Source organism: Trichechus manatus, unplaced genomic scaffold (assembly GCF_000243295.1).
Source record: "Trichechus manatus latirostris isolate Lorelei unplaced genomic scaffold, TriManLat1.0 scaffold00096, whole genome shotgun sequence".
In the NCBI taxonomy this organism is placed as follows: Eukaryota; Metazoa; Chordata; class Mammalia; order Sirenia; family Trichechidae; genus Trichechus; species Trichechus manatus.
Window position 1 is genome coordinate 2459311 of NW_004444032.1, and position 24308 is coordinate 2483618.

Sequence of the window (24308 nt, forward strand, 5' to 3'; positions counted from 1 at the left end):
AAGCTCCCTACACTTTGAAGTGACTAGTTTAAGTTCTTGACCTCTAAGATTTTTCATATTGTCCCCTTTAGTATGTTTTTGAATTTTATTTATCATATGGACTTCAGTGATTTTATGATAGTTGATATTTGCCAACATATCACAATCTATGTTCTTTCACATGTAACATCTGTGTCCATCAGTAAGTGTTTCTGAGTCTGGGTCAGATATATTTAATTTACACACACACACACACACACTTTTTTACATATATTTATTATATCTAAGTCAAAATCAATACTGGCATTCACTCATTCCTCTGGAGGAAACCACACAAACACCAAAGACCCCTCAATGACTCCCCATAGTTAGGCTTCCTAAGGGACATTGCTGTTGTTGTTGATAGGTGCCAACCTGTCAGTTCCAACTCGTAGCAACCCTATGTAAAACAGAATGAAACTCTGCCCAGTACTGCGACATCCTTAAAATTGTTGCTTTGTTTGAGCCCATTGTTGCAGCCACAGGGTCAATCCGTAACATTGAGGGTCTTCCTCTTTTAAACTGATCCTCGACTTTAACAAGCATGGTGTCCTTCTCCAGGGACTGGTCACTCCTAATAACATGTGCAAAGTAAGTAAGATGAAGTCACACCATCCTCGCTTCTAAGTATAGGAGCATTCTGGCTGTACTTCTTCCAAGACAGATTTGTTCACTCTTCTGGAAGTCCATAGTATATTCAATATTCTTTGCCAACACTATAATTCAAAGGCATCAACTCTTTTTCAGCCTTCCGTATTCGTTGCCCAACTTTCGCATGTCTATGAGACGCTTGAAAATACCTTGGCTTTTGTTAGGTGTTCTCAAAGTGACATCTTTGCTTTTTAACACTTTAAAGAGGCCTTTTCAGCATACTTGCCCAATGCAATGCATCTTTTGATTTCTTGACTGCTGTTTCCATGGGCGTTGATTGTGGATCCAAGTCAAATGAAATCCTTGACATCTTCAATCTTTTCTCCATTTATCATGATGTTGCTTATTGGTTCAGTTGTGAAGATTTTTGTTTTCTTTATGATGAGGTGTAATCCATACGGAAGGCTGTAGTATTTGATCTTCATGAGTAACTACTTCAAGTCCTCTTTACTTTCAGTGAACAAGGTTGTGTCATCTGCATATTGCAGGTAGTTAATGAGTCTTCCTCCCATCCTGATGCTGCGTTTTTCTTCATATAGCCTGGCTTCTAGGATTATTTGCTCAGCATACAGATTGAATAAGTATGGTTAAAGGATAAAACCCTGACACACACCTTTCCTGATTTTAAACCACGCAGTTTAAAGACAGCCTCTTGGTCTATGTACAGGTTTCACATGAACCCAATTAAGTGTTCTGGAATTCCCATTCTTCACAATGTTATGCATAATTTGTTATGATCCACACAGACGGATGCCTTTGCACAGTCAATAAAACACAGGTAAACATCTTTCTGGAGTCCTTTCTATCAGTCAACATCCATCTGACATCAGCAGTGATATCCCTTGTTCCACGTTCTCTTCTGAATCAGGCTTGAATTTCTGGCAGTTCCTTGTCAATGTACTGCTGCAACCGTTTTGAATTATCTTCAGCAAAATTTTACTTGAGTCTGATATTGATATTGTGCAATAATTTCCACATTCGGTTGGATCACCTTTCTTTGGAATGGGCGCAAATATGGATCTCTTCCAGTCGGCTGGCCAGATAGCTGTCTTACACATTTCTTGGCTTAGATGAGTGGGCACTTCCAGTGTTGCATCGGTTTGTTCCAATATCTCCACTGGTATTCTGTTATATCCTGGAGCCATTTTTTCCCCAATGCTTTCAGTGCAGCTTGAATTTCTTCCTTCAATACCGTCAATTCTTGATCATAGTCTACCCCCTGAAATGGCTGAACATCAACCAATTCTTTTTGGTGCAGTGACTGCATATATTCCTTCCATCTTCTTTTGATTCTTCCTGTGTTGTTCAATATTTTACCCATAGAATCCTTCAGTATTGCAACTCGAGGCTTGAATTTTTTCCTCAATTTTTTCAGCTTGAGAAATGCCAAGCCTGTTCTTCCCTTTTGGTTTTCTAACTCCAGGTCTTTGCACATTTCGTTATAATACTTTACTTTGTCTTTTCAAGCTGCCCTTTGAAATCTTCTGTTCAGCTTTTTACTTCATCATTTCTTCCATTTGCTAGAGCTACTGTATGTTCAAGAGGAAATTTCAGAGTCCTCAGGCCTCAATTTCCTCATCTGTAACAGATAATAATAATAATAATATCTATCTCAAAGACTTGTTTTAAGGAGTGAAAGAGTTTATATTTGTAAATGTGTAGAGTAGTTCCTGGAACATATTAGGCATTATATAAGTGTTAAATAAAAATAATAAGTCTATCTTATCTCATGCTGTATGAAACCATGTTCTGTAAAAAAATATATTTTCTTTTCATAAAAAATATTTATACACTGTTATGGATTGAATTGTGTCCCCAAAAAAGATACATTGAAATTCTAATTCCCAGTACCTGTGAATGTGACTTTGTTTAGAAATTGGGTCTTTGAAGATGTTATCAATTAAGTTAACATGAGGTCATATTTTAGGATGAGTCCTAACCAGTATGAGTGATATCCTTAAAAAAAGAAGAGACACAGACACAGAAAGAAGGCAGCCATGTGAAGACAGAAGCAGAGATTACAGTGATGCATCTACAAGCTGAGGAATGCCAAGAATTGCAAGGAATCACCGAAAGCTAGGAAGAGGCAAGGCGGGATCTTCCCCGAGAGCCTTCAGAGAGAACACGGCCCTGCTGACACCTTAATTTCAGACTTCCATCCTCCAGAATTGTGAGACAATAAATTACTGTTGCCTTAAGCCACCCAGGCTATGGTACTTCAGCAGCTGTAGGAAACTAATACATCCACCCTCCCATGAGGTAAGTCAATCCTGACTTTAAATTTCCTTTTGCAGCACTTAATAAATATTTGATCAGCTAGTCCATGTCTCCGAGAGTTCTATTCTGGTGCTAATAATAACAACACTTACACTGACCATACTAGGCATTTTACATGTTACCTCATTTAATCTGCATTAGCAATCCTATGGAGATTGGTGATTTTCTCATTACAGATGAGAAAATTTGGGTTTCAAGAAGTTATATAATTTGCACAAGTTCCTAGAGTTAATAGGCGGCAGAGATGAATTTTGGACCATGGGCTGTGATCTTGATCAGTCCATTACCATGGAAAAAGTGCTATATAGAGAGATTATCTCACAACTTTCAAAAGTATAAATTTGTCCCATCCAGGCATGCTTAATTTGCTCCTGCTTGCTTCTGGAAGAAGAATCTGTCAGTGGCTTGCGGGGGGTGGGGGGGTTCCTCTACTTCCTTGAACATCACTGGTTTGTGTGATTGGTTCCCACAGATTACTGAGGTTCAGTGGTACTGTGTCCACATCTGAAATAGGCTCTAGACGGTGCCTGGAACTATATATCAAAAATAACGTTTTGTAACTCTCCCATACATCTCTGCAGATTCCTGGCAAAAAACATACTTAGTTTCAGCAGGCATTTTGTTTTTCTGCGGCCTTTGAAAAGTTCTGGAAAGTGCAGCTTGCCCCATTCTGTTAGCCTAATGATTAGTTAGCCGTAATGTAATGATCTCAGTGATGAATGTCCTATTATTGATGGGAAATACTGACTAGCTCTGGGTTGTCCTTTTTTTATTGTGATGCTTCCAATGAAATGTTTCCACTCACTTGGTTTGCTCAATTGTTAATGAGGAAGTCTGGGTTTTATGAATTCCCTGACACACACCAGTCACTGCAAAACCCTAATGTGTGCCAATCCTGCCTCCTCTGATTGATCCCAGAAGTGCCTCCTTCAGGGCCGAGCAATGACTCACTTCTAACAGTCATAAAATGAACAGAAGTCACTTCTCCTTTCTTCTCTGAAACTATTTCTTGGTAACAACTAACTTAGGTAATTTTGCCCTCCACTGCTCAGATAAGTGACTAAAGTAATGTTCTTTGTCTCTGAGTATATCAACGGCTATCAGTGATGTCTGTATTAATGAAGGGTGGTATAGGTTTAGATTTTCCTGAATTGACAGACTAAATATTGGATTTTTGATAATCCCAGATAACGTCAAAAGAGCAACCACATAGAAACTTGAAGACGCATTCAGACAGCTTCAGGAAAAAGTCAGAATGTGGCATTACTTCAGAAAAATGGTGGCTCACATTGCTAGCCGAGAGGTTCATGGGCAGAACTTGGAGCTAGCAGCTGCTGGGCACAGAAGGAGCTGCTCATCCAGCTAGCACTGCTTAAGAAGCAATTGTTTCTTTTAAAAGAGGGACTACACATGCACAACATGGCAATTATTGTCCTGTGATATCTAAATCAGGATTACAGCTAGAAGATAATATTCACTAAGATGGATTGAAGGCATGTTAAAAATCAAACAGCAGCTTCAGATCAGAGGATTGGAAGAGATTATTATATTCACCTTATCCCAAAAATTAATCCCAGTATCCATATCACTTAGTACTAGTACCACCTGGGTGAAACATTTCCAAATACAGCATACATCATGAACTAATGAAAACCATTTGTATGAGCTTGACTTATCCATCAAAGTTTTTTTGTTTTTATTTTTAAATGATCTTTTTATTAAGCTTTTGGTAAAATAGATAAAGTTCTTTTATACCAAGCAAATGTGTTCTAAGTAGTGGTTGTAAGAATAATGTATAGCCTCTTCAAAGAGGGGATCTGACTGAAGCTGAGGAGGTTAAGTAAAAATCTTGGAATCTTGTTCGACACTGTGTGGAATGCCATCTCCAGTGGTAATACAAAAGTATTTCCTTCTGTCCTGCAAGCTCTGCAATTAATTATTGCATAACAATCTATCAAGAGTAATATATTCCTCTGAGCCCATAAATTTCAATTATTATAATTCTTTTTTAGCAAGGCATCTAATGTTGCCTTTTCTTTGATGCAATTTATGGAAAAAGCAACACAAAGTTACAGATTAGGTGCTGTAATTAGAAATAGAATTTGAAAGGAATTAAGAGTATTTACTTCTTTGTTTGTTGGGCTTTCTTGGAGTGGCCCTAGAGGCCATTCCAGATGAATGATTTCTCGAGGCCATTCATCCATATCTAGACTCTTTCAACCATATTTTCAAAACCTCTTGGACCCAGTTTTGTGAATTAATGATGTGACACAAGCTTCATGGCGAATATGTTTTAAACATAAATGTAACCCCCAGTGGGGATATAAGAGTTGAATAAAAATGCCCCAACAAGACAACAACTGGACAGTTTTCTAACCACAGCTTTAAAGTAATAGGGACATGTTTTCCAGTCAAAGGAGCCATGGTGGTACCTTGGTTAAGTGCTTGGCTGCTAACTGAAAGGCTGGTAGCTCAAACCCACTAGAGGTTCCATGGGAGAGAGATGCCGCAGTTTCCATAAAGATATAAAGATTATAGCCTTGGAAACCCTATGGGGCAGTTCTACTCCATCCTACAGGGTCACTATGAGTCAGAATCAACTCAACAGCAGTTCAGTTTTCTGTTTGTTTTTGGTTTTCCAGTCAGCCTCAACCCAAAGCACAGAAGGCTTACGATACTCCTCTAGCCAAGGTTTCCACAGGTATTTTCTACTTACTTTGTGTTGCAGCAGAAGAGCACATTCACAATGGAGCGGAGCCACATCCTAGGACCCGCATTTTATGGATTTGAGTAACACTAAATAACAATAGTTAATATTTAATAAAGGGTTACTACATGACAGGCACTATGCTAAACCCTTTTTGGGAATTAACTCATGTAATCTTCATAATAAACATATGAAGTAGGTACTATTGTCATTCTCATTTTATAGATGGATAAGCTAAGTCTTAGAAAGGTTTAGTAACTTACTTATTGTCACATAACCAGTAATCAGCAGAACTAGGATGCTAACCAAGCAGTCTGACGCTAAATGACCCTAACTCTTAACCACTAACCTTCACTGTTGTATTAGCTGCCTATATAATGGAGGGACTGGTAAGTATTGAGCTCTGGTCACTTTTTCAGGCACTTTAGGAACATTCCATTAATCCTCACACAACCCTTTTCACAACTAAGAAAACTGAGACTCAGAGAGATTAAATAACATACCCAAATCCACAAAGCCAGCAAGGGACAAAGCTAATATTCTTTATACTACATCATACAAACTTCCTGCAACTTAAAAACCAAACTGAATGGAAGGTATAGTATTAGCAGAAATTTTATTTCTATTTGCATATTGGTACTATTACAGATGCTGTTGTAAGTGATGGCTCAAACCTGTCTGGCAGGGACTCTGATGGGACACAGAAAGAAATCCGTAGTCAGCATAAAACCAGCAAAACCAAAAAGGAAAGGGATTTAAACTACATCCCAGGACCCCACTTCAAAACTACTCAGGACCAAAACATACCTGCATGAACTTCTGCCACTCTTTTTCATATGGTCAAGTTCATTAATTGATCCCTTAATAGTATAATTTAAAGACTCTTACCATCCACAATCTCTTCGAACTTAAAACCAAACCATTATCTTCAACGTCGACACAAGTCGTTAATAACAGTAACTTTAAAATGGTCTCTGCTGATTTTAGCTAATTGAAATAAATACACAGAAAAAAACAAAGTCCCCAAAATGTTTATGGAAGACTAAAAGGATGTTTTGGAAGCCCTGGGAAAAAAAGCTCCTATTTGAAACAACAACAATGAAAACAACAACATTTGAAATACAATCGATTACAAAGGTACAAAACTAAAAGCTCAGGCCAAACGAGACATTTAGAAAGAGCTTGTTAAAATAATCAAGTTTAGTGAAGCAGTGCTGACAACATAATTGTGCAGTTATCTTCAGACTTCCAATTTACCACTTGTTTGGTTTATCTGGCACCTCCTGGCCTCAATTTGTTGGCATACTTTTTTATTCAAACAACTATTGTTGTTAGGTGCCATGGAGTCAGTTCCGACTCACAAATAAATTGCGCCAAATAAATTGCTGGGTCAGAAACTATGGAAGAGTTCAGAAGACCATGTGACTAGAAGCGTTCAGTAAGGACTTCACTGACTTCAAGAGAGCCTTCTAGAAATGCGTAAGACTTACATATGCAAATACTTCCTGTTTTATGGTTTAGAAGTAATAATTTTACATCTCTTCATAAATATTTATGGACACTCGGGGAGAGGTTCACAAAAACATGATTGGGAAAGAATCATCACACTAGCAAGGAAACTCAGACCTCTACAAACTGAAAGAATCATAAAGAGAGCTTCTACTTTGAGAGCTCCAACTATTTTTCCTAAACCATTTTCCTACACTTAGGCCATTTTTCCATAAATCATTGTACAGGTACTACAAGCGGTTGTAACATTTTCCAAAATGTTTTATAAAACGTGCTTTAGGGCACATTTCGAAGATGGTGACAGGGATTTCGCTGCTTCTCGTTCAAAAATATCAGAAACTGACGGCTCTCACTCGGGTTATCGCCTCCAGCTATTACGTAATCATTTCAGTCGAAGAAAAAAGACAAAATTGTTTTTTGTCTTAAGACCCTAAACAGGTAGAAAATCTCGTGCTGTCATTTCGTTAGCTTATTTTGAAATGAGCTTTTGTGAATTCATTGAGCAGTAAACGTTCTTTCATGTGAGAAATCCCCGACTGTTCCCTCCTCTTGGTCTCCAGCAGAGCGTGATCGCCAGTGCCTCAGCCACTTACAGGGGAGCGCACCGGGGCATCATGAGCGTCGTCGGCAGCGGGGATTGTGGGAAATGTAGTTTCCAGACTCCGCTCTTCTCGCCATTCCTGTAATGGCTGCTTCCTGGAAGGTAATGTACAAACTCGTCCCCAAAGGATAGAGTTCTTCAGTGTAGTTGCATAACAGGGAACAAATTTGCACTTCGCCAGCCAATGTAGGGATTCTTTTTTCAAATCCTAACATCTAGTCGTGCAGCGAACTTGTCTCTGGGTTCGGTTTATACTGTGGGTGAATTGACCAACTATACGTCTGTTTCCCCTGATTGAACAAACTACTCTCAATTCACTACCCATTCCTCTCCCTTTCATACAGCCTCCCTGCCCTGCACTGACTCTAGCTGCCTCTTTAAAATAATAATGAGTTATTTTTAAATGCTCCCCTCCCCGTTCTGATAATAGGCGGTGTCACGTGGAACCTCTTAGCCTCAGCATCCGGAATTCCAAGAACTGAGTATTTTAAGTCAAATAGAGTTACGTATAGATCCCGTTTCTTTGGTAAGTCTTATTAATTCACCACGGCTTCACAGAGTTATATGTTGTGTAACTTTTGGCAGGTTTGTCTGCATTTCCTGGGTGGGAGAAACTCTAAGAAAATGTAATTTTTACTTACTAGGATACTGTAAGTTTCCAAGTGCGTGTCTTGTGCATGTTCTGTTTTTAATTATGTCTTGCTGTTTCTTTTCTGTTTGGCTTATGCACAGGTAGTTGGCATTGTAGAGTTTCCATTACAGAGTATGGAATAATTGCCGGGATGAGGGGGTTATCTGGAGAAGGGGAGATTATCCTCAAATGGCCATGGTCAAGTACCTCTTTCTTCTTTATGCCTGCTTTTTTCCGTCTATGAAGTGAGAAGTTGGGTCTAAAATAATTCATAAAGTTTCTAATTTAGAAAGTTGACTGTACTATTATTTGTCGTATTCGTATTGTCATTTGAAAATGTAGGGATTTTAGCAATTTTTAATGGTTTCTTTTTGTGTCATGTTTAATTTCTAGGAACCATCAGCCCTCGAGATCTAACTGACTCAAGATTCCAGCATCATGATCTCAGTTTCCACACAGTTGCTGTTAGTCCTCATTTCACTGCTTTTGGTGCTGCCGGGTGTTGAAGCAGTAGAAGCAGGAGATGCGATTGCTCTCTTGTTAGGTGTGGTTCTCAGCATTACAGGCATCTGTGCTTGTTTAGGGGTATATGCAAGAAAGAGAAATGGACAGATGTGACTTTGAAGGGCCTCCTGAATTAAACCTCACCATAAAAACCTTTGTGCTATTGAAGTTAAAACTGAGCTTTGATGTCTGAAAGTTCCCAAGCAATAGTAACAAGGGTAATTTCACCTTTTAGATGTTTCCCTCTAAATGGGAACAAATTGATGTATGTTAAATGGGGAAAAATGTTTTCTTCCCATCAAAAATGCACTAAAAAATGCTGACTGTAGTTTGTATTTGCTGATTAGAAAGGAAGTGAAAGAAATAAGATGACTGAAACTGGCTTCAGAAGTCCCAGAGCACATGAAATAGGAAGAAGGAAGCCCTTGTCTAGAATCCTAGGAAACCGCCATTGTTTGGTTATAATTACAGCTTCCTGAATCACTGAAGAGTCTGTTCACCCTGTTTGTATTGGATTTGTGTTTTGTTAGATCCTAAGTTACTATTGTACTTACATATCAAATTTAGTTAATCAAAAATTGAAATACTTATTTCTATGGGGAAAAAAAAGTTTAGAAAAATGCATTCAATGTATCTAGTATCGAAATGGAGAAATTATTTAATGTTGAAAAAACTTTATGTTGAACATTGAAATGGAAAAAAATTATTGTTAAAAAAATAATAAAATCTTTATATCGATTAACTGATCGATACCCCTATGGTGAGAAATGATATATTAAATATAAACTCATCATGTTGGAAGTTAATGTGTGGTGTGTATTTCTGTTTATTTTGGGCTGTTTTCATGTGTGGACTAAATTTTTACATAAGCTAAGTGGAAGAGAGCAGGATGCCTTACCTTAACTGATCACCTGAGTTTGAGAAATGGGCAGCCTAGAGGTTTCTGGAAGAAAATCCACAGATAGAGAAGAAAAATGTAATGGCACACCAGTGTGATGAGATCTTTGAACTTACTACTCAAAGTTTCCTCTAACCAGCAATATCAACTAGAGACTTTAGAAATACAGAATCTCAGGGCTCACTCAGGCCAACTGAATCAGAATCTACATTGGAATCGAGCCCAAGATAATCTGTAGGCACATTAAAGTTTAAGAAGACTGCTAGGTAGTGTTTCTCAAACTTTCTTGAGCCCAAGAATCACTCCAGGCACTTGATAAGACTTCAGATTCCCAGGCTCCTCTTCTGAAGATTGTGTTTCAGCAGACCTAAGGGGGGCCTTGGAACTCTGTGTTTAACAAGGGCCTGCAGTGACTCTTAATTGTGTTGGTGAAGCCAGCATAGTAAATCAATCTGCAGTATAAGTAAATCTACTTTGGGGTCTCATTGGAAGCAGGTAGTCAAGTTTCTTTGTAAAATAATGCATTATCCAATCTCTAGTCTCTAGGTGACATTGGGAGCCTTGGTTTTGATCAGGAAACAGGCAGCCACAACCGAAAATCCTTTTTACAGTGTAGTTCTGGGATAAGCTGACCTGGCTTGCATGAGATTTGGTAGAGAATACAAGCAGCAAGGGACAGCCATGTTATACAGACGTTATGGAAACTGAATGACTTTGTTTTTATCATAGCTATTTCATTTTTTTCACCAGAGAAAGCACTAATATTTTTTGGAGCCCTGGTACAGTGGTTAAGCAAAATGTTGCTAACCAAAAGGTTGGCAGTTAGAACCCACCAGCAGGAGAAAGACATGACAGTCTGCTTCCATAAAGATTACAGTCTTGGAAACCATATGGGGTAGTTCTGCTCTGTTTATGGGGTCGCTGTGAGTTGGAATCAACTCAATGGCAACAGGTTTTTGTTATACATTGTGTAATTAACAGAACTTGATTTTGCATGTCTTTTTTTTTCTGAAAGAAGGAAAAGGAATGCAGGTTGTAAGACACTTGTCATCTATAAACTAGCCCATTGGAATGGACGTAAAGGGGCTGCTGTTCTTCCTTGCAAATCTGACTTTTGCATTAGGATTGGGAGAAATCAAACTTTAAAGTACATTTTAAATCACAGTGCTAGTCACCTTCAGGTATTATTTTTAAAATGTTCAAAATAAGACTACAGGCAAACATTCTTTAATAAATGTGTTTCCAGAAGTGCTTGGGAAGGATTAGAAAACTCTGATTTTCCTATTTTCCCCTTAACAATGAAAAATTCTCTTGAAGTGCCATTCAGGAATTTTGAGTGTCATGGATTGAATTGTGTCCCCCAGAAATGTGTATCAACTTGGCTAGTCCGTGATTCCCAGTATTGTGTGATTGTCCACCATTTTGTCATCTGATGTGATTTTCCTATGTGTTGTAAATCCTACCTCTATGATGTTAATGAGGTGGAATTAGGGCAGTTATGTTAATGAGGCAAGATTCAATCTACAAGATTAGGTTATGTCTTAAATCAATCTCTTTTGGGATATAAAAGAGAGAAGCAAGCAGAAAGACATGGGGACCTCATACCACCAAGAAACAAGAGCCATAAGAATAGCACATCCTTTGGACCTGGGGTCCCTGTGCTGAGAATCTCTTAGACCAGGGGAAGATTGATGACAAGGACCTTCCCCCAGAGCTGATAGAGAAATCCTTCCCCTGAAGCTGGCACCCTGAATTCAGACTTCTAGCCTCCTAGACTGTGAGAGAATAAATTTCTCTTTGTTAAAGCCATCCAGTTGTGGTATTTCTGTTACAGCAGCACTAGATAACTAAGACAATGGGTATGATGGGGAACACCTCTAAAAACAGCCTCATTTCTCATCTATCTAAGTTAGATTTTATAGTTTTGCCTGAAAAGAATAGAAACCCTTACAGTGTCTCTGAACCTTTTCAGAGCCACAAGCCCCTTTGAAAAAATGCACATGCATGTTGGCTTTTTTAGATTAACTTCAGGGAGTTCAAAAACCTGATGCCCGTCTATGAATGCCAAGTTACAAATTTCTGCTGTTGAGTTTCCTTTTTTTTTTTTTTTTTTTTTGAGGTTCTTTCCAATTCTAGAATTCCTTGATTTGCTTTAAGGTGTACACCTGCTGTGAAGCAGTTAAAGCAAGAATGGAACTGACAAATGTCCCAATTTATCACAAGATACCAACATTTGATATCTAGTAAATGCTCTGTACATACTAGGTTGGTCTGAGTTCCACTAGAAAGGTAGAAGACAATGGGTAAAATCAACAAGGAGTGAAGAATTTAAGGTCTTTGACAATTCTTAAATTTCTATTTTTTTTTTTTTTTGTAATTTTATGGTAACCCATGTATTACTCTAATGCCAATAATGCTTGTGTCATTTCTCTCTGACTCTTCAAGATTTTTTTCTTTGTCTTTAGTTTTCAGAAGTGTGACTATGATGTGTCTTGGCATGGATTTCTTTGAGTTCATCCTCTTTGAGATTCACTCAGCATCTTGAATCTGTAGGCTTATGTCTTTTACCAAATTTGGGAAATTTTCAGCAATTATTTCTTCATATACTTTTTCAGCCCCATCCTCTTTCTCCCCTCTTGAGACTTCAGTGACTCAAATGTTGGATCTTTTTGTTATGGTCCTACATGTCCCTAAGGCTCTGTTTATTTTATTCTATTTTTTTCCCAGTCTATTTTCTTTGTTGTTCAGATTGGTTAATTTCTGTTGTTCTGTTCTCAAACTCACTGATTCTTTCCTCTATTCTCTCCATTCTGCTGTTGTATCTTTTAGTTCTTAAATTTTCTTTTTTAATATCTTCTATTCCTTTGCTGAGACCTCCCACTTCTTTGCCGAGACTTTCTGGTTTTTTCATTTGTTTCAAGTGTATTTGTAATTTGTAATTACTCACTGAAACACTTTCATGATGGCTGCTTGAAAATCCTTTTCAGATGATTCTAACATCTGTGTCATTTTAGTACTGATATCTACCCATTGTCTTTCCTTATTCAAGTTGAGCTCTTCCAAGTTCTTGGTGTGATGAGTGACTTTTGATTGAAACCTAGACAATTTGGGTGTCATCTTAAAGACACTTGATCTTATTTAAATTTTGTGTTTTAGCAGACCTCTGATGCTGTTCCTGCAGGGGAAGAGAGGATACTGCCTTGTTACTGCCAGATGGAGGTGGAAGTTCAGGTTCTCCATTCAGCTTCTTTTGACACCCAGGAGGGGAGGGCTCCTAGTTACTGCTAGAGAGGGTGGGAGTTCAAAGTCCCCAGTAGGCTTCTGCTTATCCCATACTGTCTGGAGGAGAAAGAGTGTTTTATTAATGCTACCCACATGCCCTTCACTGTCACCAGGGGTGGGTGGAGAGAGTGACATCATTGCTGCTGAGTGGTGGTGAAAGTCCTTACTCTCCACTAGACATTTTCTGATATCACCTCAAGAAGAAGGTCAGGGGCACTTTGTTATTATTACTGGGTTGGCGTACAGGTCCAGGCTTCCCACATAGTCTCCACTGATACCATGACAGGAGGTGAGCTCCCCACTCTGCCTTCTCTGACACCACCACAGTGAGAAAGTTGGGGCATCTCATTATAGCCTGATAAAGGTAGAAGTTTTGGCTTTTCTGTGGTGGTTAGTTGCAGTACAACAGTTACTGTCTAAAGCTTTCTATCTTGCTAGGCTGGTACTTTAGGTAAAGAGAGCAGTCTTTTCTTGGGAATTCTTTTGTCTGTACCTTTTGGCATTTCTGGGTTGCCAACTTGTCCAGTACCCAATCTGAGATATACTGTATGAGGTAAAGAAACAAACAAAACCCTCAGGGAATTCACCACTGTGTTGTTCCTCGGGTTCTGAGGTCCCTAGCCATTCTTCTTTCCACCTTTCACAGTCTTCTTATGCTTGTTTTATATATGATGTTTGTACTTAGTAGGTTGAATAGGTAAAAGTACGTTCACTTCATCTTTCTGGAAGCAAACGTCTCCTCGGTGCATATTTAAAGACTGAATTTTCTGAGGTACTCCACAGGTAGAGAAATAAAACAACAAGTAAATGATCATGTCAGGGTATTCACTCACAGACCTGTGTCCTCTGATCTCCCACTTCCTCATTCCTCTCTTCAACCATCTAACATATTGTTTATTCCAGTAAGCTCAACTACAGAATGTGACTCACAATCAAGAATGCAGGCATGCAGACGAAGTTTGAAAAAATGAGCTATTCCATATTTTGTCTCAGCCTTGAAAGAACAATGGCTGTTTCTTGAAAAGCTGATGTGATGTCAGATGTGCTAGTTATGGAAGAACTAGCCAGGGCCAGTATTTCTCAGGAGCTGCACACCTGCTGCACATCTTCACTCTGTTAGGCTTTCTAGGTTCTGGAGAAGCTTGTCAACCTCCATTTCCTACCTTGGGCATACAAAACGTAATGTAGCTCAGCTTGCAGCACGAAATGAAGGGAAAAATATTCTCTGCATATGGTCTATCTCCAACAGAGAGACTCACTTAACAGTCTGGTTGGTGGCACTGCAATAGGTATTAAGAGCCTAAGTTCTGGAATCCAACAGACCAGGATAGATAACCAGGTACCACCACTGAAAAATGTGGTCTTGGGCAAGTCACTTAAATCAATTTCTGTCTCCTTGGGTGGTGCAAACAGTTAATGTGCTTGGCTGCTAACTGAAAGGTTGAAGGTTCAAGTCTACCAAGAAGTACCTCAGAAGAAATGCCTGGCAATCTACTTCTGAAAAATCAGCCATTGAAAAACCTTTGGAACACAGTTCTACTGTGACACACATGGGTATGCTATGAGTTGAAATCGACTCTACAGCAATTGGTGGTTATGGCAGTAATACCTCCCTCAGAGGTAGATGAGGATTACATGAGGTGATGCATGTGAAAGATTTGGCATGCTGGATGTTGTTGTTATTATTATTGCTATTGGTAATGGTATTTGGAAATGTTTCCTAGAGACAGACAAAAAAAAAAAACTTTACCAGCATAAATTTTGTATTTATATATAAAGAGGACATATGTAGAAAGTTATATAAACAAACTCTATTTTAATCTGTTCTTTATATTTTAATTTTGATGTTTCCCCAAGGTCTCTTAGACCTTCCAAGATACTCAATCTTTGTTTTCTTTACCATAGATACCACCCCACACACCACTATAGGCTTATGAATAGATGAAACTCAAATTTATCAGTAAAGAAAACTTGGCTACCCTAAAGTTTTCCCAAGTCTTGTTTGTACCTGAGGCTTATGAGGAAAAAAAAGAGAAAATAATTGATTTATTTTACTAATTTTTAATGTGTTCCACCATGGATCTTTCCTAAGTGACATAACAAAAGCTTAGGTAACAACTGCTAAGGAGATTTAAGAAAATGCAAGGAATCTGGTTTTACCTGCTCAAGAAAATAGTTGATCTGGTACATATTCCACCAGGAAAAATACTCTGACAACTACTTATCTCATTAGAAGAAGTCTTAAAGACACAAGCCACATAAAACTTGCTTAATGTCTGTTTCCTATGGTGGGATGGAGAGGAAGCCCCTATCTTGATTTACTAACCCCAGACAAGATTTTCACCCTTTGGTGAAAATAGTACCAAATCAATAAAAGTGCTTGCAGAATAACATTTTTTTTTCTACTTTTTAGTAACTTTTTTCCTAAATCTTTTCGGTGATTAAATAAAATAGATCTAATATCTAAATGCAAAAGGCAGATGCCTGGAAAAATATATGATTGCTGTGGAAAGCCAAAGTATACGTTAATTTCTCATTGATTTGTAGTATCAGAGCTACAATTCTCCTCTCACACATATTTCCGCTAAATACCATTATATATGGGTGATTAAAATTTTGAAAATATTGGCACTTCATAATCTGAAATGAAATTATGAAATTGTATATACAAGGGGTTAATTATTTTTTAAAGGGCTAATCATGTAGCACTTTATTAAACACTGGGATTATAAATACCATATTTCTCACTTTTAATCAAGATAATTATGCTCTGGATAAATGTGCATAAATCACTTAACAAAAGAATTTAGAAACAGGCATGATCACCAAGAACAGAAACTATACCATATTCTGTTTTAGTTGATTCGTCAGAACAGTCCTTTCATTTTGCCACAAAAATTGCTAGGACATTTCAATACCAACATAAAACGGTTTTATGGGTCCTGTGATGACATAGGCTAACTTTCACTTGTTTAAACAACACTTTTCAAGACATCATCAGTAATCTTTAGAAAAGAAAAAAAAATTCACTACCAGGTGATTGACCTTGAGCCAGTAATTTTTTCATCTGTAAAATTATTTTTCAGTAATGTCTAATAGGTTTCTAGTGATAGAATTTTGTGGCCCCATGAAAAGAGTTTTTCTAATTTCAAAAATAATAAGGTATAATGTGTTAAAAAATATTGTAGTTACCCATTTTCAGTAAGCAGCAATGAGAAGCTGCTTTCCTCTTCCAACTCCTCAATGAAAATTGTAGTCTAGTCATTTGGTACATTTTTGGATTTCAATTGAGTGAAGCAGGGGCAGCTCATTTTCTGCACTGAACAAGTATGATTAGAGACTGTCTCAAGAAGAAAGAATAAAAACAAACCATAGCCCTGCCACTCCCACCCACAGCAAACAGCCCATAAGCTAATTGATGGTAGTAGGCAGTATCCAGGAACAAGGAGCCTCACAGTTTCATATGCTCAGTCCCCTCTGGCACCACCAGTGAGATTCAGCTGATAGACACCATCTTCCCAGTGACCAAGACAGACATTTGAGAAGATGCATGGCACCTCCCTTTCCCTCACCCTCCACATCTAATCCATCTCTAAGTCCTATCAGATTGGCCTTCAAAATATCGCTGGAATCCACCCACTTTTCTCCATCCCAGCGCTCCTACCCAAGTTCAGACCACTATCACATTGCATCTGCATCATCCTTGTAGGTGTTCTTCTGAGCTCCTTTGTCATCCCTCTCAATCTTTTCTAAATACAGCAAGCATGCGAACTTGAAACACAAGTCCAATCCTGGTACATCCCAGCTCAAAATCCTTAAATGGATTTCCTTGTTTTTATGAATTCCTTAACAATTCCTTATCAAGTTTGATCTGTCCTATTTCCTCTTCTTAATTGTCTAGTTTCATCTATGACCATGACCCACAACCTACCTTGCATTCTAACTTCCAGCCATGTTAAAATTTTTCAGTTCCTAGAAAGCACTGTTCTCATTTTCTTCTCCTTTCTCTCCCTGTTTTTCCCCTCTTGCCCTCCCTCTCTCTTTTCCCCTTCCCCTGCTCCTCTCCCTCTCCTTCTCATTTTCCCTCTCACTTTCCTCCTTTCCCCTCCTCTCTAGGTCTGCAGGCTATTCCCAGTGTCTGGAGCAAGCTTCACCAGTTCACCTGACATCTTACCTCCTTAGACTTGAACACCACTTCTTTACGAAGTCTTCCCTGGCCCTTCCTGTTTGGGTTGCATACCCTACTGTGTGCTAACATGGCATTCTTTATGCCCCCCACCAGGCATGTATTTCCTGTATTGGGATCCTTGTTTACTTATCTTTATCTCAACCACCCTCACCCTCATCTCAAGGTTCTAAACTCTGCGGGGGCAGGGGCTGAATCTCTAATTCACTGCTGTATTCCCAGCTTCCAGCATAATTCCTGGCACATAGAAGGTGCTCACTCAATCTTTTGTAGAAGGAATATGTCACTACAGAGCTAAGGTAACAAACAGATGCCCCAGCCCATACATACATGGTGGATACACAGTAAATCATTGCATCCTATCACTAAGCCTGGCTGTGCCCTCACCATCCTTGTACTGCTCTACCAAGCCTTCAGATCTAGCAGGGGGCAGGTCTGAGATGAATTGTTTATCTTTTTTTTTGACATCTTACTTATATAACATGATTTTAATGAGGATTTAGATATAGTCTTGTTAGTTTATTTGAATAATTATATACATTATAAAAAGCTTGCGTTTTTAATGGTTTGTTCAGCATTCAGTTTAGAAGTGATCCACCATTTTGAAAATGATGAGCCAGAGGATGGTTTACTTCTTTGTATCCTTTCCAGTCTCCTACTCATACTATCCCCCCTGTGTCTGTCAGTTTGTCGTACTGTGGAGGCTTGCATGTTGCTGTGATGCTGTAAGCTATGCCACCGGAATTCAGATACCAGCAAGGTCACCCATGGCGGACAGGTTTCAGCTGAGCTTCCAGACTTAGATGCACTAGGAAGAAGGACCCAGCAGTCTACTTCTGAAAAGAATTAGCCAGTGAAAACCTTATGAATAGCAGTGGAACACTGTCTGATATAGTGCCGGAAGATGAGCCCCCCAGGCTGGAAAACAACTTGGGAAGAGCTGCCTCCTCAAAGTAGAGATGACCTTAATGATGTGGATGGAGTAAACCTCTAGGGACCTTCCTTTGGTGGTGTGACACGACTCAAAATGAGAAGAAACAGCTGCAAACATCCATAAATAATCGGAACATGGAATGTACGAAGTATGAATCTAGAAAAATTGGAAATCTTCAAAAATGAAATGGAATGCATAAACACTGAAATCCTATGCATTAGTGAGCTGAAATGGACTGGTATTGGCCATTTTGAATCAGACAACCATATGGTCTACTATGCCGGGAACAGCAACTTGAAAAGGAATGGCATTGCATTCATCATCAAAAAGAACATTTCCAGATCTATCCTGAAGTACAACACTGTCAGTGATAGGATACTATCCACATGCCTACAAGGAAGACCAGTTACTACAACTATTATTCAAATTTGTGCACCAGCCACTAAGGCCAAAGATGAGGAAATTGATTATTTTTATCAACTTCTTCAGTCTGAAATCGATAGAACATGCTATCAGGATGCATTGATAATTACTGGTGATTGGAATGCAAAAGTTGGAAACAAAGAAGGATCAGTAGTTGGAAAATATGGCCTTGGTGACAGAAATGATGCCAGAGATCGCATGATAGAATTTTGTAAGACCAATGACTTCTTCAATGCAAATACCTTTTTTCACCAGTATAAACTGCAACTATACACATGGACCTTGCCAGATGGAATACACAGGAATCAAATCGACCACATCTATGGAAAGAGACGATGGAAAAGATCAATATCATCAGTGAGAACAAGACCAGAGGCTGACTGTGGAACAGACCATCAATTGCTCATATGCAACTTCAAGTTGAAACTGAAGAAAATTAGAACAAGTCCACGAAAGCCAAAGTATGACCTTGAGTATATCCCACTGAATTTAGAGACCACCTCAAGAATAGATTTGACACGTTAAACACTAATGACCGAAGACGAGATGAGTTGTGGAATGACATCAAGGACATCACATGAAGAAAGTAAGAGGTCATTAAAAAGGCAGGAAAGACAGAAAAGACCAAAATGAATGTCAGAAGAGACTCTGAAACTTGCTCTTCAACGTCGAGTAGCTAAAGCAAAAGGAAGAAATGATGAAATAAAAGAACTGAACAGAAGATTTCAAAGGGCTGCTCAAGAAGACAAAGTAAAGTACTATAACAACATGTGCAAAGAGCTGGAGATAGAAAACCAAAAGGGAAGAACATGTTCGGCATTTCTCAAGCTGAGAGAACTGAAGAAAAAATTCAAGCCTCGAGTTGCAATTGTGAAGGATTCTATGGGGAAAATATTAAACGATGCAGGAAGCAGCAAAAGAAGATGGAAAGAATACACAGAGTCATTATACAAAAAAGAATTGGTCGATGTTCAACCATTTCAAGTGGTAGCATATGATCAGGAACCGATGGTACTGAAGAAAGAAGTCCAAGCTACACTGAAGGCATGGGGAAAAACAAGGCTCCAGGAATTGATGGAATATCAATTGAGATATTTCAACAAATGAATGCAGCACTGAAGTGCTCACTCGTCTATGCCAAGAAATTTGGAAGACAGCTACCTGGCCAAGCAACTATATGAGATCCATATTTATGCCTATTCCCAAGAAAGGTGAACCAACCAAATGTGGAAATTATCGAACAATATCATTAATATCACATGCAAGTAAAAATTTTGCTGAAGATCATTCAAAACAGGCTGCAGCAGTATGTTGACAAGGAACTTCCAGAAATTCAGGCTGGATTCAGAAGAGGATGTGGAACCAGGGATATCATTGCTGATGTCAGATGGATCCTGGCTGAAAGCAGAGAATACCAGAATAATACCTGTATTATTGTCTTTCATTCAGCCTTGTTTTATGGTTATTTAGATACTTCTTATCCCTTTTCACCACCAGCCCTCTTGCCTCCTGAAAGATGTTTACCTGTGTTTTATTGACTACGCAAAGGCATTCGATTGTGTGGATCACAAAAAATTATAGATAACATTGCGAAGATTGAGAATTCCAGAACACTTAATTGTACTCATGAGGAACCTGTAAATAGATCAACAGGCAGTTGTTCAGACAGAACAAGGGAATACTGCGTGGTTTAAAGTCAGGAAAGGTGTGTGTCAGGGTTGCATCCTTTCACCGTACCTATTCAATCTGTATGCTGAGCAAATAATCCGAGAAGATGGACTATATGAAGAAGAATGGGGCATCAGGATTGGAGGAAGGCTCATTAACAACCTGTGATACGCAGATGACACAACCTTGCTTGCTGAAAGTGAAGAGGACTTGAAGCACTTACTGGTGAAAATCAAAGACCACAGCCTTCAGATTACACCTCCACATAAAGAAAACAAAAATCCTCACAACTGGACCAATAAGCATCATTGTGATAAACAGAGAAAAGATTGAAGTTGTCAAGGATTTCGTTTTACTTGGATCCACAATCAATACCCATGGAAGCAGCAGTCAGGAAATCAAAAGACGCATTGCACTGGGAAAATCTGCTGCAAAAGACCTCTTTAAAGTGTTGAAAAGCAAAGATGTCACCTTGAAGACTAAGGTGTGCCTGCCCCAAGCCATGGTATTTTCAATGGCATCATATGCATGCGAAAGCTGGGCAATGAATAAGGAAGACCAAAGAAGAATTGACGCCTTTGTATTGTGGTGTTGGCGAAGAATATTGAATATACCATGGACTGCCAAAAGAATGAACAAATCTGTCTTGGAAGAAGTACAACCAGAATGCTTCTTAGAAGGAAGGATGGCAAGACTACATCTTACATACTTTGGACATGTTGTCAGGAGGGATCAGTCCCTGGAGAAGGACATCATGCTTGGTAAAGTACAGGGTCAGCGAAAAAGAGGAAGACACTCAACGAGATTGATTGACACGGTGGCTGCAACAATGGGCTCAAGCATAACAACGACTGTGAGCATGGCACAGGACTGGGCAGTGTTTCGTTCTGTGGCGCATAGGGTCACTATGAGTAGGAACCGACTTGACAGCACCTAACAACAACAACTACTCATACTATACTCCAGCAACACCGGACTACCTGCATTACCAAAATCTCATGACGTGCCGTGCCTCCATGCTCATCCTTTGTACCCTTTACAAATGTCATCTCCTCCAGGAAGATTTTCCCAAGGGGATTTAGCAATATCCATCCAACACAGTCCATAGTGCATTGTTTTTACCTGTATTACTGTATTTCATTCAGCCTTGTTTTATGGTTATTTAGATACTTCTTATCCCTTTTCACCACCAGCCCCCTTGCATCCTCCCATCCCGTGCACTTGTCACTTAGATCTTAAATTTCTTGAAATCAAGATTGTGCCTTTTTATTATCACAAGTACTAAAACACCTAGTCTATGCTGGAAGAAGTCTTAATAAATATGTGTTTATTTATCTGTTTATTGAATTGTGTTCCAAAAAATCCTAAAGAATAAGTTAATACAGTAGCATTGAATAAACAAGTCTCCATGCTGACAGAACTATAATATTGAAACTAATATTACTGCTTTTTAATAACACTGCAGGTTGGGAGTTTTCCTTTTATGCATGAATGTGCAACTTCTGTCTTTCTGAAACGAGCTGGAAATTCCTATTTACTCTGTCATCCATTAAAAAATATCCTTGCAAAATAATGTGAAGACAGTTGCCAACACATTCTAGTTCCTTGATGATGCTAACACAGGTGATGCCAAAGCTCACATTTCATTCAGGTTAGAAGGCTTTATCAGACAAAAAGTAAAAAAGAAAAGATACTTGGAGCCCAGAGTCCTCCTACATTTCCAAAGACAGCTCCCTCAAATAAAGAGACTCAAATAGGATTCCACTTTCACTCTCAGTCATGATGAATGAACTATGAGTAGCAGCTCTGTAATTCTATCCAGCTGGGTCTTTCTCTCAGGTTCTATGACTTTCCCCTTTGAAAGAGTAAATCTACTCAGTGTTCAGGTATGACTGAAGGTACAAAGAAGCACTCAAGGTCATTTTTTAAAAAGCAACTTGTTCATCCAAATGTCCAGGCCCTTTATAAAATAATTTCTTGATGGAAATGTGGACTTAATTTGATTGGTGCTTCCATTATTCAAAGAATATTTGGTACTCGTTTTGCCTATGACATGCTTCTTCGAATATTCCAGCAAAGGGAAGTCTTTATCTTTGAGCATTTGGTTTTTGGAATGTATCAGAAATAATTCAGAGCTAAACCCCATGTGTGAATGAGGCATGTGATGAGAAATAGAAACAGCAACCACTTGGTGAGCTAATTCTCCAAATGAATGAGACCTCTGTGTTCTCACTCAGTCTTGACATTATACCCATTTCACAGATGAAGATACTGAGGCTTAGAGAAGTTAACTCACTTGCACAAAGTCACACAGTTGGTTAAAAAGAAAAACAAGTGAATTTAAGGTAATAAAAACTATTTTTTGTAACTTAAAAACAAATTAATTGCTTATTACACTGTATAATATATTCCTTTAACTAAAAAATAAAATTATACAAACAGCATTAAGTAATGATAATGTTACAATACCAAATGGCCCACACCTTACCTGTCCTCAGCAAAACAATTTTCACTTTTGCATGCTACCTTCTACATGCATAATTTTTATGAAACTGTCATTACAGCAAGCATCCCATTTTGTTTTCCAGGTTTTGGGGTAAACATTTAAATATTTCATAAACATTTTAATAACCACATGATATTCCATCCCATACGTTTGCTATCACTTATTTATAAACCATCCCTTTAGTAATGCTGGAACATTTCAGTAGTTTCCAATTCCTTGCCAGTATTGATAAGACTATAAAGAGCCCTGGTGGTGCAGTGGTTAAGCACTCAGCTGCTAACCAAAAGGTCAGAAGTTTCAAACGCACCAGCTGCTCTGCAGGCGAAAGACATGGCAATCAGTTTCCATAAACAATACAGCCTTGGAAACCCAACGGGTCAATTCTACTCTGTCCTATAGGGTCACTATGAGTTGGAATCTACTCAACAGAACACAACAACAACATACTTTAGTAAGAAAAATTGTGGTTGTTAGGTGGTGTCGAGTCAGTTCCGACTCATAGCAACCCTATGTACAACAGAACAAAAGACTGCCTGGTCCTGCATCATCCTCATTGCTATGTGGCAGCCACTGTGTCAGTCCATCTCTTTGAGGGACTTCCTTTCTTTTGCTGACCCTCTACTTTACCAAGCATGATATCTTTCTCCAGGGACTGGTCCCTCCTGATAACATGTCCAAAGTACTTGAGACAAAGTCTCACCATTCTCACTTCTAAGGAGCATTCTGGCTGTATTTCTACCAAGACAGATTTGTTTGTTCTTCTGGCAGTTCGTGGTATATTCAACATTCTTTGCCAACACCATAATTCAAAGACATCAATTCTTACTCAGTTTTCCTTAATCATTGTCCAGATGTCACATTCACATGATGTGATTGAAAATGCCATGGCTTGCATCAGGCAGACTTAGTCCTCAAAGTGACTTCTTTGATTTTTAATACTTTAAAGAGGTCTTTTGCACCATATCTGCCCAATGCAATAAATACAGCGTTTGATTTCTTGACTTCTGTTTCCATGGGCATTGATTGTGGATTCAAATAAAATGAAACCATTGACAAATTCAATATTTTCTCTGTTTATCATGATTTTCCTTATTGGTCCCGTTGTGAGGATTTTTGTTCTCTTTATGTTGAGGTATAATCCACACTGAAGGCTGTAGTATTTGATCTTCATCAGTAAATGCTTCAAGTCCTCTTCACTTTCAGGAAAAAAGGTTTTGTCATCTGCATATCACTGGTTGTTAATGAGGCTTCTGCAATCCTGATACCCTGTTCTTCTTCATGTAGTCGAGCTTCTCAGTTTATTTGATCAGCACACAGATTGAATAAGTATGGTGAAAGAATACAACCCTGACACACTCCTTTCCTGATTTTAAACCGCCCCGTATTCCCTTGTTTTCCTAGAATGACTACCTCTTGGTCAATGTACAGGTTCTTCATGAGCACAATTAAATGTTCTGGAATTCCCATTCTTCACAATGTTATCCATAATTGGTTATGATCCACACAGTCTAAT

At 38.6% G+C, this 24308-nt stretch overlaps 1 protein-coding gene across 2 annotated transcripts; it reads left to right on the top strand.

Moving 5' to 3' along the window:
* The first annotated feature begins 7830 nt into the window (after positions 1–7830).
* SMIM30 (small integral membrane protein 30) lies at positions 7831–10015 on the top strand. Of its 2 annotated transcripts, XM_023737023.1 has the most exons (3): positions 7831–7865; positions 8194–8289; positions 8788–10015. In XM_023737023.1, exon 3 carries the CDS (start codon positions 8833–8835, stop codon positions 9010–9012), a length of 180 nt encoding a protein of 59 aa, XP_023592791.1. In that variant the 5' UTR covers positions 7831–7865; positions 8194–8289; positions 8788–8832; the 3' UTR covers positions 9013–10015. The 2 variants fall into 2 exon arrangements, with proteins under 2 accessions (XP_023592791.1, XP_023592792.1); XM_023737024.1 differs by lacking the exons at positions 7831–7865; positions 8194–8289 and adding an exon at positions 8310–8413.
* The last annotated feature ends 14293 nt before the right edge of the window (positions 10016–24308 follow it).

What these genes read in the sequence shown, in the direction of transcription:
- SMIM30 (XM_023737023.1), top strand. Translation starts at nt 8,833, where the DNA reads ATGATCTCAGTTTCCACACAGTTGCTGTTAGTCCTCATTTCACTGCTT.